Source organism: Lutra lutra, chromosome 8, assembly GCF_902655055.1.
Source record: "Lutra lutra chromosome 8, mLutLut1.2, whole genome shotgun sequence".
NCBI lineage: Eukaryota > Metazoa > Chordata > Mammalia > Carnivora > Mustelidae > Lutra > Lutra lutra.
This window is the reverse complement of record NC_062285.1, coordinates 76265984-76282278: the sequence shown is the minus strand read 5'-3', so window position 1 is coordinate 76282278 and position 16295 is coordinate 76265984. Positions and strand designations below refer to the sequence as shown.

The 16295-nt window shown below is 40.1% G+C and overlaps 1 protein-coding gene across 2 annotated transcripts in view; it reads left to right on the top strand.

The window, feature by feature from the left end:
* The window catches only part of ITPR2 (inositol 1,4,5-trisphosphate receptor type 2), a 491082-nt gene that overhangs the window by 325966 nt on the left and 148821 nt on the right, over positions 1-16295 (top strand). For both annotated transcript variants that reach the window (XM_047741839.1, XM_047741840.1), the window contains exons 38-41: positions 1028-1136; positions 1660-1847; positions 8172-8355; positions 9272-9528. In XM_047741839.1, coding sequence (XP_047597795.1) covers positions 1028-1136; positions 1660-1847; positions 8172-8355; positions 9272-9528 — 738 coding nt within the window. The remainder of the gene's footprint in view (positions 1-1027; positions 1137-1659; positions 1848-8171; positions 8356-9271; positions 9529-16295) is intronic.

The following is a 16295-nucleotide window of genomic DNA, read 5'->3' as shown; positions in this document are numbered from 1 at the left end:
AGGGCCACGTGTCATGGTGCCACGCCAGCAGCAGTTGTGCCTCGGCAAGGGTGTGGAGCGCAGTGTGGGGCACAGTGGAGCCCTGAGTTAGGGTCTTGCTCTACCACCTGCTAGCTGAATGAGCCACGTCTAGTTACCTGAGCTCTGGGCTCCGGGGTCCTTACCCGCAAGATGGGACTAACGCCTCAGTAGTTGCTGTGTTAATTTTGTTATTAAAAGCAGTCTTTAAATGATACCTTAAAATCACTCTCATCTATTAAAATAATAAGAACCAATAAAATGGAAGATTTGGAGTTATCTGTATTTCTTATGTATGTCAAGCAACAATATTGCAAAATATAGTATTTTAAAAATGTCTTTAAACCAGGATAAGATTGAAGACTTAGGAGTATTTGACTTACATGTTTTAGAAAGGAATACGCTGTCTTTTGCCCATCATCTTCTGAATGAAGCTTTTGGAATTTAAATACAATTCACTGTCCTATCAAGCGTGGTTTTTGGAGCACCTGCTGTATACCCATCTATCTCTTTCCTATCACTTAACAAGTTAAGAAATAACAAATGTTGGCGAGGATGCAGAGTAAGGGAAACCCTCCTACACTGCTTAATAATTAACAAATCTTGACTTTTTAATTTTAAGCCATCCTGACTAGTATAAGGTGGTCTCTCATTGTAGTTTTGATCTTTATTTCCCTGGGCATCACAAATACCCTTAACAACACTAAGATCCTCAGCTTCTGAGGCAATCTTGAATTTATAGTACGTAAGTTTTCCTAGTACAATCTATTGTGATTTTCCCAGTACATTTTGTTGACATTTCTGGGCGAAGCAAAATCATTATTATTTTCTTGGGAAACATTTGCAAATTTCTGTCTCAGAAATTATCATGCTGTATAAAATTAATTTTTCCACGTCTCGCCATCATTGGTAAAGTGCATTTTAAGTGGCATTTTAATGTACTGATACTTTCCCTTTCCATTAGAAAAAAAGAACAATAAGAAACACCTTTTCTTATCCTTTGTATTAGGGTAACACATTAAGAAAAATACTCCTGAATCGCTACTTTAAAGGAGACTATGGAGTTGGTCCGAATGGACACCTCTCTGGGACCTACTGCAAATCTGCACAAGGGGCAGGTAAGACCAATCATTTTCTCATCATTCTGAGATTCTGGTCACATGTGTTCACACTGGGGTTATGTTAGCATTTTACTGAAAATAGAACAAAACAAAAAATTCACTCAAAAAATACTCTTAAAAGCCATTGTACAAAAATTTGCATTCAAAACACAATTGGTTTGAACATCTAATTTTGCTCTTTGACTCTGGAAAACAGTAAACTACATGAGTTTTACCCAAGTTTTACTTACGTAAGTATGTAAATTAAGGACAAAAATAAGGCTAGTTTTCTTTTTCTGAAGTATTTATTATTAAGAAAAAACACATGGAGTTAATTACAGGTGTCATACATTGAATAGAAAGCTATGGTTTGCAAACTTTTGACATTTTAAAAAAAACCCCTAGATTCTATTATATTTAATGCTGAAGAGAAAAAAAAATCCATGGATAAATTATATTCTTAAGGTCTAAGAATTTGAAAACCTTATCTGTGAATAATGTCTGAAAATTAAGGTTTTTTTTTTCATTTTCCTAATCACAGGGAGCTTTTCTGGACAAGATTCAGATAAGATGGGGATATCAATGTCAGATATTCAGTGTCTGCTGGATAAAGAAGGTGCATCTGAACTTGTCATTGATGTTATAGTGAACACCAAAAATGACAGGATTTTTTCAGAAGGCATTTTACTTGGCATTGCCTTGCTCGAAGGAGGAAATACACAGACTCAGGTACCTTTTTATCATGATGAGCATTATGTTGGTTATTTGTATCTCTTATTTATTTGTCCTAGGAACCAAGGAACGTGATATTTTTTTGCTTTTGGCTTCTCATGACTCTCTGAAAAAAAAAAAAAAAAAAACCAACAACCTTGTGTCACATTTTCCTTATAAATGTATTTGATTTACTGTAGAAACTACAGACCTTCACAAATTATTCAGTGAAGCAGAACATTACTTAGAAGCTTCCTTTCTAACATTATACCAGAAATTCTGATTTGTTTAGGGAAATTTTAGGTCTACTTTCAGCTGATAAAAACAACATTTTGACTAATCTAAGAATTAAATGTAAAAATAAATACATAAATGCCTCACGCCATCTTTGGCTTTGTAATGGGCTTCAGTACTATTGAACACCCCTCCCAGCACAGCCCCTCCCATTTACTTTTTTCAGAAGTTTAGAACAACAGCTTTACTTGATGCCCCAAATCTCCCAGTGCTTATTAACCGGATGCCTCTGAGTGAGTGAATTTTCAGTGATCTTGGAGAGAGAAGGAACATTTCATTTGCAGTTAAAAGCGGGCATTCATCTATTCCACACGCAGTCATCATCACCATTTCCAGAAGGCACCTGTAAACGCCTACCAAGTGCCCCTGGGCTCTGCCACTCCCAAAGGCAGAACACCCTGAGAGTGGGGGGCCTGAGAGCAGAGCTGGGGAGAATTCCCACAGAGCACCCACCTTGCTTCTCCTGCCGCTTGCTCACCTGCCCTTTCTGCGTTTGTCTTGGCCGGAGAAGGAAACTCAGCTTGCAACTCGCTGGAAATTTCAGAATCCACTTTTCCTGTTCAGGGCAAATAGCAACCATATCTATCTGAAAACTAAGAGAGTTCCTTTATTAATCCAGTAAAGGCAATGGACAACAGTAATTTCGCTAGATGCAGGAGCAGGGCCTTTACGAGGAAAGGTGTCAGGCACAGCAGATGTCACAGTGACCAGAAAACAAGTCCCAGACACTGATACTGCAGAGTTGTAAAACATCATGAAAATTCTCATGATATTGAAGCTACAACACAGATTGCTCTGAGGGAAGTTGGGGAAGTGGGTGGTGGAGGGATTTGTGTGGGTTTTCTTGGAACGGCTCTTGTCTACAACCAGATATCCAGTGGGGACTTTCTAAAGAAATTGTCTAGGCAATTACATAATATGAGAGGTAGATTATTCAGATAGTAGTGAAAGATTTTTTGTTTTTGATTTCTTGGTAGAGAAATGTAGTTAAAGTGCTTTCTAGATTCCTGTTACTGGACCACTGAGGGTCATCAGATGAGATCATCTTGGACTCTACCTACATGTTTACGTTTATTTATGTCCTCATATTGCTGTGGAATAAACCAGATTCTGCCAGAAACTGCCTATTCTTCTTTCAAACTCCTGACAAGGTCCCTGCCTCCCTTTAGAGCCCAAATACCTTTCAGTCTTTTTTTCACATGGTGTTTCTGTGGCAGTTATCACTGGTGACTTATTTTTTTGTCTTTGAAATCTTTTCTTTTTTTTCCCATTTTAAAAATCATTATTATATTCAGTTAGCCAAAATATAGTACACCATTAGTTTTTGATGTAGTGTTCAATGATTCATCAGTCGTGTGTAACACCCAGTGCTCATCATAACACGTGCCCTCCTTAATACCCATCACCTGGCTATCCCATCCCTCACCCCCTCCCCTGTGAAACCCTGTTTATTTCCCGGAGTTCAGAGTCTCTCTTGGTTTTTCTCGCTCTCTGATTTTCAACTTAGTTCTTGGGACACCATTCTCTTCTCATTTTACCTTCTGCCATTTCTTCTTAGCCTTCTGTGAAAGCTCCTCTTGATCTATTTAACTCTTTTTTTTTTTTTTTTGATCTATTTAACTCTTGAAGACTGACATCTCTCACGTTTCTTTGGGATCTCTGTTTATTTTGCTTGTTCCTTCAGCCTGACGTCATTCATTTCTGCATCTTTAACTTCCATTCAATGCTGATGATTTTCTCCACTCACTCGATGCACTTCTAGACTCTACATCCAGCTATCTTCCAGAACGTTTCATAGGATGTCCCATTAGTACCTTCACCTCAGTGTGTCCCAAACTGAATCCACTGTTGTTCTCCATTCACCCACTCCTGCTTTTACTTTGCATCCCTCAGTGATTGGTGGTCCATCCACTCAGATATCTGGCTGGAAGCTGAAAGCCCACCTTGACCTCAGCTAACTCACCCTCACTACCTTCCTGAGCATCTCATTGAAGGCCATTCTGTGGTGATTCTGCCCTGTTCACAACTATTATATCCATAGTCTGCTTTCAACCTCTGCATAGCCAACCCTCATTCCCAGCCTTCTTATCTTTTCTGGGCCACTAGGTCTTCTGGGAGGTATCCCTGATCCTGGTTTTTCACTTCTCCAAATCATTCTCCACTCTGCCTCCAAAAGATACCTCTCCAAAAACACATGTTATTCTCCTGCTTAAAGTCAGTCAGTTGCCCTATAAAGGCAAAAACTCCCTAACACAGTCCATAAGATCTTTCATGATTTCATCTCTTCATTCTTCATATTTTCCTTCCTTATTCCACCTCCTCCCTCCTCCATCCTCTCTCCCGTGCACCAGCTACACTGAGCTCTTCCTAGTTCCTCATATGTATCATGCTATTTCTCACATTGCTTTCTCCTCTAGGAGGACCCAACCCATGAACTTCCCTTGGAAGGCTTTTCCTATCCCATGTCCCACTCGGCAGAATTGTCCACTAGTTGCCGCATGCCCCTGCTGTATCCTGCAGATGTCTTCAGTGGCATTTCTGCCACTTGATTGTGCCTTTTCATGGATGTGTCAGGCTTGGTCTAGCAAATTATGAAACCTTAACAATTGAAACCACATGATGGTCATCTTTGTGTCCCATGTGTCTGACCCCATGTTTGGCCTAATAAATGTTTAGGAGTGTTGGCTGTATGAATGAATGGTTTGAATCAGATTCTACCCACTTCACAAAGTCTTCCCCATCTGGCTCGAGCCTTGACAACCACTCCTTTATCTGAGCTCCCATAACATTTGTTTCCTTAATATCCATTTGGTACTCTGCCTATGCAACTTTGTTTTATTTGAATGACATTTTGCCTCTCTAGCTAAATTTCATCTCTTTCGAAGTAGATCATGTCCTAGTTCTTCTAGCTATGTGCTTTATCACCATTCAGCAAATATTTGTTGATGAAATAGCATTAAATTATTTTTGTATGTGAAAGCCTTGTTTAAAGATGGGTTCTAACAATGTCATTTACTAGCCACCCCTATTTAGGTTTGTCAGTTTTCTACATCACTTTATATAACTCACATAGCAGCTATGTCTCTGGAAGGTCTAACCGAGGTCAGCTTGAATCCTATTACTTGCCCTTGAGCATTCTAAAACCCACTCCTCCTCAAGACTCCTGCCTATCCCCAGGGGTGGGGGGAGGGGGGTGTAGAGAGGGGTAGGGGCAGGGGGTGGAAGGTGGTGGGGTGGGTGTTACATTCTCACAGGGCCCTTAGGCACTAATGTTTGACAGCCCTGCTTCTGTAGGAATCTGATTCCCTTCTTTAATTTATACCCTCCAAGCTACATAAGCCAGTTTATATTTTTCATGACGCTATTGAAAGCAATGCCTGCTAAATACCAGGCACTGTGCTTTGTGCTTTACATGCACTGACTTGGTTAATTCTCACAACAACTGATGAGGTAACCTGTGTTAACTCACCTTACCAGAGAAGAATCTGAGACAGTCGGAGCTCCTTGCTGAGCTCACATGGCTTGTTACAGATAGACTCAGGACTCAAACCCGTGCAGTCTGGCTCCAGGGTCCGTGCTCTGAGGCACTCTAAATATCTCCTTTCTGAAACAATATTTTACTTCCTGATGCCTGGGAGATTTCGCTGGCTGATTCACCCTGCATGGGTGCCCTAGGCTTACACCATCTCTCCAGTTCCTCCCTTCATTTTCCTTTTCTGCCTTCCCTCTTCTGGTCCCCCATCCTTCTTGGGGGAAAGTCCTTCCTCTGTCACACAGATTGTTGACCCATCACTGTTGGTTCCTGAAAAAACCTCAGAGTTTCCCCTTATACTCTGAAGCTTGTGAAAGCAGTTTCCTAATAAAAAAAAACCGTATCTTTCACAAGAGAAATCCGTATGCTGCCTGTTGAGATTATATACACATTTATATAAAACATGCTTTTTATCTTATTAAAGTCATACTGTTCAGCTTTGTAATGCCCTGATTTTAAAAAGATGGGGTCTGTGTAAGTAACCTGTTATTTTGAGCTTAAGAGGTTACTTTAATAAATTTAAGGTTTTAGACTCAGAGAATCTAGATTTAAATCCTAGCTTTACCACTTACTAGTTACGTAATGTTGGGCAAGTCATTTACCTTCAGTAAACTTTATCATATTGATCTATAAAATGGAAATAAGATGGGGCGCCTGGGTGGCTCAGTGGGTTAAGCCGCTGCCTTCGGCTCAGGTCATGATCTCGGAGTCCTGGGATCGAGCCCCGCATCGGGCTCTCTGCTCGGCGGGGAGCCTGCTTCCTCCTCTCTCTCTGCCTGCCTCTCTGCCTGCTTGTGACCTCTGTCTGTCAAATAAATAAATAAAATCTTTAAAAAAAAAAAATGGAAATAAGAATGCTTATTGTTTAACCCCACAGGTGTACTGAAAGTACCAATGAGATAATGTATTTCAAGGCACTAAATAAATTATAAAACTTTGCTTTAATAGAGCCACAAAGTTCCTGTAACTTCCTCATTAATATATTGGAATCTCCTTTCTCACCTCCTAACCCGACTATATTGGAAATATTAGGGTATAAGCATCAGCTTAATTTGTGGGCCTGGAGAGGTCTGTAAGTGCTGCATTTATCCTTTGAATTAACAGAACCAGCTTCACTGTTTCACTGTTGTTGCTATGGTTACTGTGGCTTTTTGCCCTGCTTTCTTGAGGGGTTGCTAGCCTCCTGCTTAGAGCTTCCCCTTGTAGGTATGAATCCAACTCCTAAGCCTTCATAAATTGCTCTGTATTCATACATTACCCATATTGAAAATTGCAGGACAGGCATCCATTTCAAGACCTGATGTCATTAGAATCTTATCTGCAAGTCCCAGGACCCATGGGTCATGGTTCCTGACATTCTTTTAGCAAAGCCTATGTACAGGAAGCACACTCACCAAAATTGTCTGTTTACATTTATTGGATTATGGTTCATTGTACTGGATTTGGGAGTCATTGTTTTTCACATGTTTTCTTCACACTCTCTCATCAAGGTTATATAACTGTCTTTTAATCAGTACAGTTATTAGAATTATTATCTTTATTAGTTTTTTTTTTACTTTATTTCTATTGTATCTATTGTGCCTATCCCATGATTTTCATATTAGTAACATACAGTTTCCCCACCCAGTACAAATTCCATCTTCTCTGGAGTGTATCACCTTTCCCATCACCTACCTCTTCTGGACACGTCCATAAGTCACTAAGCAGACAGTGATTAGGCAGGTATTTTCAAGGTTCAGTATTTCTGCCTCACTGTGATATACTTTATCATCATTTTGGTGTGGAATCCTTTCTATATCATTATTCACTCTTCGAGCAGAATCCATTTTATACATTTTATGGCAGGCTTGTCCTAGACCCCATGCAAAGCAATGTAGCTAATGAAGTACCGAAAAAACTTAGTGCGTATCTATCAGTGGGTTCCTGTGAGTGAGGCTGCCATGGTAACACATTCTAAATTAAATGTACTGTAATTTAGATAAAGAGAAAAATAACTCTTTGTAACTCTGAGTAAACTCACATTTACCAAAACAGGAAGCTCATTGGATTTATGGCTGTTTTCTACTCTAGGTGACAGACTCAGAGGGCAGGGATTGTGGTAGCTTTTCCTTTTTGTTCTATCCCTAGTAGTAGCCAGGGCCTGCCACATAGTAGGCATTCAATAAATATGTGTTGAATCGAGACATGAATTTATAGTAATGTAAAAAAATCAGAGAACTCTTTGGATCAACTTTTTGCAATGCCCTTGTAAATTTTTCAAATAAAATATTCAGCAAGGATGAATGAAATAACACAAAAATATATTAGATTTTAGTGGAGAGTGCTAAGCAAATATAAGCTATTATTAGTATATGCTAAATAGTACAGGAGACTGGTAAAAGCTGCTAATTTATGAAATAATAATGGGCAGCACATAAATGTGTGCTTTCATCCGTGATGTTTATGTTTATTTCAAGCATGCAAGCACTCTTTTTCTCCCCTTGGGTATTAATATCTTAAAATATGTTTTCTTACAGTATTCCTTCTACCAGCAGTTGCACGAACAAAAAAAGTCAGAAAAATTCTTCAAAGTTCTCTATGACCGAATGAAGGCTGCTCAGAAAGAGATAAGATCAACAGTGACAGTTAATACCATAGACTTAGGTAACAAAAAAAGGGATGATGACAATGAATTGATGACATCTGGTCCACGAATGAGAGGTAAAGAAATATTTGAGTACTTGGGGGTATAGAGAGAACAGAAGGGCACACAACTTGTAAATCTCACTGATCTTTGTCATCTCACTTACCTTGGTCTCACTCTCCCAACTGTGGTTCCATGTGTGGAGCTCCACTCTTAAATTATCATGGCCACAGGATTGACCTTGAAACAGCTGTGCAGGACCAAACTCAAACAAGGGATTATCAGAGCAAAGTAACTAGTGACATGAAAATGTTGGCTTTATTGTGGAGTTCACAGTAAAGAGCCAGTTGCCCAAACCTTTGGAGCATTAGTGAAGTCCAAACTTTAAGAATAGAAATTACAAGGGTGTTTGGGTGGCTGGGCTAATAAGCCTTTGGCTCAGGTCATGGTCTCGGGGTCCTGGGATCGAGCCCCACGTCGGGCTCTCTGCTCAGCAAGGAGTCTGCTTCCCCACCCCCCACCCCCGCCTGCCTCTCTGCCTACTTGTGATCTCTCTCTCTCTGTCAAATAAATAAATAAAATCTTGAAAAAAAAGAAGAATAGAAATTACAGCACCATACTTTAATGAAAGATTCTTGATATTTGGAATAAAAAAGTCATTGACGAAATAAATATAAATCATATAAGCATTAAGGTTTTGAAGTTTGCCATATTTTCCCCACCTTCTTGTATTCAAGAATTCTGGTATTTTATATTTATCAGAAAGACACAAGCCCTTCTAAAATTGGCAAAGCATTAACATCCTTTTTTTAATGTCCTATGCAAATTTCATATTTTAGTTGCTACTTCAGATTATTTGGGGGGAAATTGTTGCACCTTGTGTCAAGTGATTTTTAATTCAATTGTTAGAGAATTTGGGAACCCGTTGTCTTGTTTTTTAATTAGCAAAAGGAAGTTCCTTCAGAAATAAATAAGAATACTGTTTAATTTCAGTAAGAGATTCATCATTACTTTTGAAAGAGGGAATGAAAGGGCAATTAACAGAAGCTTCTTCAGCGACATCCAAAGCATACTGTGCCTACCGAAGGGAAATGGATCCAGAAATAGACATTATGTGTGCAGGATCGGAAGCGGGAAACACTGAGGAAAAGTCTGCGGAGGAAGTCACGATGAGCCCTGCGATCGCCATCATGCAGCCCATACTACGGTTTCTTCAGCTGCTGTGTGAGAATCACAACCGGGAACTGCAGGTACTTGTTCTAGTTTGTGTAAAAGCTAAGAAGACAGCCTGTGACTGTAGGTAACTACATTCAAATAAAACTAACGTGTCATTTAGGAGAGATAATAAAACCGATAGTGCTCTTCTGAGTTGGGAAGAAACATTTGCGTCTAAGTGAAGAAAAATGCGGGGAAAACTCCTTTATGCATGAAAAAAAATCAGTCTTGTGTATTATCGTTCATTGCAGCCTCAACTCCCATCTTTTTAGCCTCAGGGTCATTGAATCCTAGTATTCTGGTATTTGTTGAGGAAGGTCACATTTGCCTCATCTATACCTTTCATAGTTTTGTGGGGGTTTTTGTTTTTTGTTTTTTTAAAGATTTAATTTATTTATTTGACACAGAGAGAGAGAGAGATCACAAGTAGGCAGAGCAGCAGGCAGAGAGAGAAGGGGAAGCAGGCTCCCTGCTGAGCAGAGAGCCCAACGCGGGGCTCGATTCCAGAACCCCGAGATCATGACCTGAGCCGAAGGCAGAGGCTTAACCCACTGAGCCACCCAGGAGCCCCCCTTTCATAGTTCTTTTTATTTTTTTTTTTAAGATTTATTTATTTATTTATTTATATTTTTGAGAAGAGGGGCAGGGGCAGAGGGAGAAAGAGAGAATCTCAAGGACTCTTGCTAAGTGCCTAGCCTGATGCAGGGCTTGATCTCAAGACCCTGAGATCATGACCTGAGCTGAAACCAAGAGCTGGATGTTTGATCAACTGAGCCACCCAGGCTCCCCTGCCTTTCATGGTTTTATAGCTACAGGCACTTTCATCATTTCCAGCTCAATTCATATATCTTGAGTGAGATACAGACTCTATTTCTACATCTCTATTAGAAACAGTTAATATAGAAGCAGATGTTTTAGGACAGTAAAGGTCGATACCTTTGTAGATGAATATAGTCCCCGTCTTACATCTTCTTTGGTACACTTTTCTTTGTCAAACAGCTGGACTGAGGGGCACCGAGGAATTTCGGGCTTTTGTTTTTTGCATTACTTGCGCGCTGCTTACATCACCATGGCGTAACGACATGGGAGGTGAAATCATCTGTAAGAGCACATATCCAGGATGAGGGAGAGCACAGTTTGAAGCTGTGTTCTCTAGCGAGAACCTAGAGTGCAGGTGTTCTGAGTTGGTAAGAGATGGTAGGTTAATACAAATGGAATTAAATATCCTGTAAGGACATGAGAAGCTCAGGATTTCGTGAATGGTAGAAACTATGAGTTTTGTGGACTACCCCACCACAATGTGGAGAGGGCTGCTACAGAGCTGTGGCAGGCAAAGGCCAGAAGTATTACTTCTGGAAGGAGGACACTGGAAATGCACCTACCTGCTCATCCTGGTCCATGTGGTCTGTCCATGTAGGAGATAGGTGGATGGTATCTGATAGAAATATTTTTCTAATAGGAGTGTGGGATCAAACAATTTGGGAAATGCTCCTGTAAAATAGTTTTGAGGCTCTTGGGTGACTGAGTTAAGCGGCCAACGCTTGGTTTTAGCTGGGGTGGTGATCTCAGGGTTGTGAGATGGAGCTCCATATCGGGCTCCACACTCAGTGGGGAGTCTGCTTGAGATTCTTTCCCCCTCTCTCTCCCCTTCCCCTTCTGCTACTTCCCCCGACTTGTTTGCTCTCCTTCTCTCCCTCTCAAATAAATAAAATGAAATCTTTAAAATACTTTTGTTTTAATAGACTAGGTAGTAGAATTATTCTATTAAAACAAACATAGCTATTATGTAGAAGGAACCCAGTGTCCATTGACAGATGGATCTACAAAATGTGGTATATGCATACAATGGAATAGTATTCAGCCTCACAAAGGAAGGAAATTATGCCATGTGCTACAACATGGATGACCCATGAGACATTATGCCTCAAGTGAAATGAGTTAGTCACAAAAAGACAAATACTGTGTGATTCTATTTATTTGACATACTTGTATAGTCAAAATGAGAGAGAGACAGAAAGTAAGAGTAGTGGGTTGCCAGGGGGAGAGGGAAGGAAGAATGAGGAGTTGTTAATTGGTATAGAGTTTTAGTTTTACAAGATGAAGAATTCTAGAATTGGATGATGGTGATGGTAGTTCAGCGTTAAGAATTTATGTAATACCACTGAGTGGTACACTTAAAGATGTTTGAGAAGGTACATTTTATGTGTATTTTGCCATAATAAAAAATTGGAGGGCACCTGGGTGGCTCAATCAGTTTAGCATCTGCCTTTGGCTCAGGTCATGATCCCAGCGTCCTGGGATTGAGTCCTGGCTTCTCCCTCTTCCACTCCCCCTGCTTGTGCTCTCTCTCTCTCTCTCTGTGTCAAATAAATACATAAAATCTTTTTAAAAAACCTAAAAAAAAAGTAAGTGGTGGAAATAAATTCAAATAAGTAAATTAAATAATAAATTAATAAAAATAAGTAATAGATAAAAATAAATGTTTCCTCTCTCTGCTTACCTTTCACTAGATTTACTCATCCAAAGAAATTACTCTTAACAGATTATACTTCCTTCCAGGGACTTTTATGCACATAGAAGCATATTAATCTGTAAACGTAAATTCTTTTTAAAAACTCAGATTATGGCGGGGGGAGGAATCAAGATGGCGGAGAAGTAGCAGGCTGAGACTACTTCGGGTAGCGGGAGATCAGCTAAATAGCTTGTCTAAAGATTGTAAACACCTACAAATCCAACGGGAGATTGAAGAGAAGAAGAACAGCAATTCTAGAAACAGAAAATCAACCACTATCTGAAAGGTAGGACTAGTGGAGAAGTGAATCCAAAGCGACTGGAAGATAGACCGTGGGGGGAGGGGCCAGCTCCCGGCGAGTGGCGGAGCAACGGAGCACAAAATCAGGACTTTTAAAAGTCTGTTCCACTGAGGGACATCGCTCCAGAGGCTTAACTGGGGTGAAGCCCAGGCGGGGTCAGTGCGACCTCAGGTCCCACAGGGTCACAGAAGGATCGGGGGTGTCTGAGTGTCACAGAGCTTACCGGTATTAGAACGGGGAAGCCGGCTACAGAGACAGAGCCAAGGAGTGACTCTCAGCTCAGGGTTACCTTGACCGGTCGCAGGCTCGGTCAGCTCGGAGCGCGGCCGGAGGCAGGGTGACGGGAGTCATTGGGTGCTGTTCTCTGAGGGCATGCTGAGGAGTGGGGCACCGGGCTCTCGGCTCATCTGGGCCAGAGACCAGGAGGCCGCCATCTTCATTCCCGTCTTCCAGAACTCTATGGAAAGCGCTCAGGGAACAAAACCTCCCGAAAGCAAACCCAGCAAACCCGAGCGGATTACTCAGCCCAGCCCTGGGAAGGGCGGTGCAACTCCGCCTGGGGCAAAGACGCTTGAGAATCACTACCACAGGCCCCTCCCCCAGAAGATCAACAAGAAATCCAGCCAGGACCAAGTTCACCTACTAAGGAGTGCAGTTTCAATACCAAGGAGAGCGGCGGAATTCCAGAGGAGAAGAAAGCAAAGCACAGAACTCAAGGCTTTCTCCCCATTATTCTTTAGCCTTGCAGTTAATTTAATTTTTTTTTCTTTTTCAATTTTTTTTCTCTTCTTCTGCTAAATTTTTTTAACTTTTACCTTTTTCTTTTTTAACGTTTTTTAAATAGTTTATCTAATATATATATTTTTTTTTCCTTTTTATATTTTTTCTTTATCGGCTTTCCTTTTTTAATATATTTTTTTTTTCTTTCTGAACCCCTTTTTATCCCCTTTCTCCCCGCTCACGATTTGGGATCTCTTCTGATTTGGCTAAAGTATATTTTCCTGGGGTTGTTGCCACCCTTTTAGTATTTTACTTGCTCCTTCATATACTCTTATCTGGACAAAATGACAAGGCGGAAAAATTCACAACAAAAAAAAAGAACAAGAAGCAGTACCAAAGGCTAGGGACCTAATCAATACAGACATTGGTAATATGTCAGATATAGAGTTCAGAATGACGATTCTCAAGGTTCTAGCCGGGCTTGAGAAAGGCATGGAAGATATTAAAGCAACCCTCTCGGGAGATATAAAAGCCCTTTCTGGAGAAATAAAAGAACTAAAATCTAACCAAGTTAAAATCAAAAAAGCTCTTAATGAGGTGCAATCAAAAATGGAGGCTCTCACTACTAGGATAAATGAGGCAGAAGAAAGAATTAGCGATATAGAAGACCAAATGACAGAGAATAAAGAAGCTGAGCAAAAAAGGGACAAACAGCTACTGGACCACGAGGGGAGAATTCGAGAGATACGTGACACCATAAGACAAAACAACATTAGAATAATTGGGATTCCAGAAGAAGAGGAAACAGCGAGGGGAGCAGAAGGTATGTTGGAGAGAATTATTGGAGAGAATTTCCCCAATATGGCAAAGGGAACAAGCATCAAAATCCAGGAGGTTCAGAGAACCCCCCTCAAAATCAATAAGAATAGGTCCACACCCCGTCACCAAATAGTAAAATTTACAAGTCTTAGTGACAAAGAAAAGATCCTGAAAGCAGCCCGGGAAAAGAAGTCTGTAACGTACAATGGTAAAATATTAGATTGGCAGCAGACTTATCGACAGAGACCTGGCAGGCCAGAAAGAACTGGCATGATATATTCAGAGTACTAAATGAGAAAAACATGCAGCCAAGAATAGTATATCCAGCTAGGCTATCATTGAAAATAGAAGGAGAGATTAAAAGCTTCCAGGACAAACAAAAACTGAAAGAATTTGCAAATACCAAACCAGCTCTACAGGGAATATTGAAAGGGGTCCTCTAAGCAAAGAGAGACCCTCAAAGTAGTAGATCAGAAAGAAACAGAGACAATATACAATAACAGTCACCTTACAGGCAATACAATGGCACTAAATTCATATCTCTCAATACTTACCCTGAATGTTAATGGGCTAATGCCCCAATCAAAAGACACAGGGTATCAGAATGGATAAAAAAACAAAACCCATCTATATGTTGCCTACAAGAAACTCATCTTAAACCCGAAGACACCTCCAGGTTTAAAGTGAGGGGGTGGAAAAGAATTTACCATGCTAATGGACATCAGAAGAAAGCAGGAGTGGCAATCCTTATATCAGATCAATTAGATTTTAAGCCAAAGACTATAATAAGAGATGAGGAAGGACACTATATCATACTCAAAGGAACTGTCCAACAAGAAGATCTAACAATTTTAAATATCTATGCCCCTAACGTGGGAGCAGCCAACTATATAAACCAATTAATAACAAAATCAAAGAAACACATCGACAAGAATACAATAATAGTAGGGGATTTTAACACTCCCCTCACTGAAATGGACAGATCATCCAAGCAAAAGATCAACAAGGAAATCAAGGCCTTAAATGACACACTGGACCAGATGGACATCACAGATGTATTCAGAACATTTCATCCCAAAGCAACAGAATACACATTCTTCTCTAGTGCACATGGAACATTCTCCAGAATAGATCACATTCTTGGTCCTAAATCAAGTCTCAACCGGTATCAAAAGATTGGGATCATTCCCTGCATATTTTCAGACCACAATGCTCTGAAGCTAGAACTCAATAACAAGAGGAAATTTGGAAAGAACCCAAATACATGGAGACTAAACAGCATCCTTCTAAAGAATGAATGGGTCAACCAGGAAATTAAAGAAGAATTGAAAAAATTTATGGAAACAAATGATAATGAAAACACAACGGTTCAGAATCTGTGGGACACAACAAAGGCAGTCCTGAGAGGAAAATATATAGCGGTACAAGCCTTTCTCAAGAAACAAGAAAGGTCTCAGGTACACAACCTAACCCTACACCTAAAGGAGCTGGAGAAAGAACAAGAAAGAAACCCTAAACCCAGCAGGAGAAGAGAAATCATAAAGATCAGAGCAGAAATCAATGAAATAGAAACCAAAAAAACAATAGAACAAATCAACGAAACTAGGAGCTGGTTCTTTGAAAGAATTAATAAGATCGATAAACCCCTGGCCAGACTTATCAAAAAGAAAAGAGAAAGGACCCAAATAAATAAAATCATGAATGAAAGAGGAGAGATCACAACGAACACCAAAGAAATACAGACAATTATAAGAACATACTATGAGCAACTCTACGCCAACAAATTTGACAATCTGGAAGAAATGGATGCATTCCTAGAGACATATAAACTACCACAACTGAACCAGGAAGAAATAGAAAGCCTGAACAGACCCATAACCAGTAAGGAGATTGAAACAGTCATCAAAAATCTCCAAACAAACAAAAGCCCAGGGCCAGATGGTTTCCCAGGGGAATTCTACCAAACATTTAAAGAAGAACTAATTCCTATTCTCCTGAAACTGTTCCAAAAAATAGAAATAGAAGGAAAACTTCCAAACTCATTTTATGAGGCCAGCATCACCTTGATCCCAAAACCAGAAAAGGATCCCATCAAAAAAGAGAACTACAGACCAATATCCTTGATGAACACAGATGCAAAAATTCTCGCCAAAATACTAGCCAATACGATTCAACAGTACGTTAAAAGGATTATTCACCACGACCAAGTGGGATTTATTCCAGGGCTGCAAGTTTGGTTCAACATCCACAAATCAATCAATGTGATACATTAAGAAAGAACAAGAACCATATGATACTCTCCATAGATGCTGAAAAGCATTTGACAAAGTACAGCATCCCTTCCTGATCTAAACTCTTCAAAGTGTAGGGATAGACGGCACATACCTCAATATTATCAAAGCCATCTATGAAAAACCCACCGCAAATATCATTCTCAATGGAGAAAAACT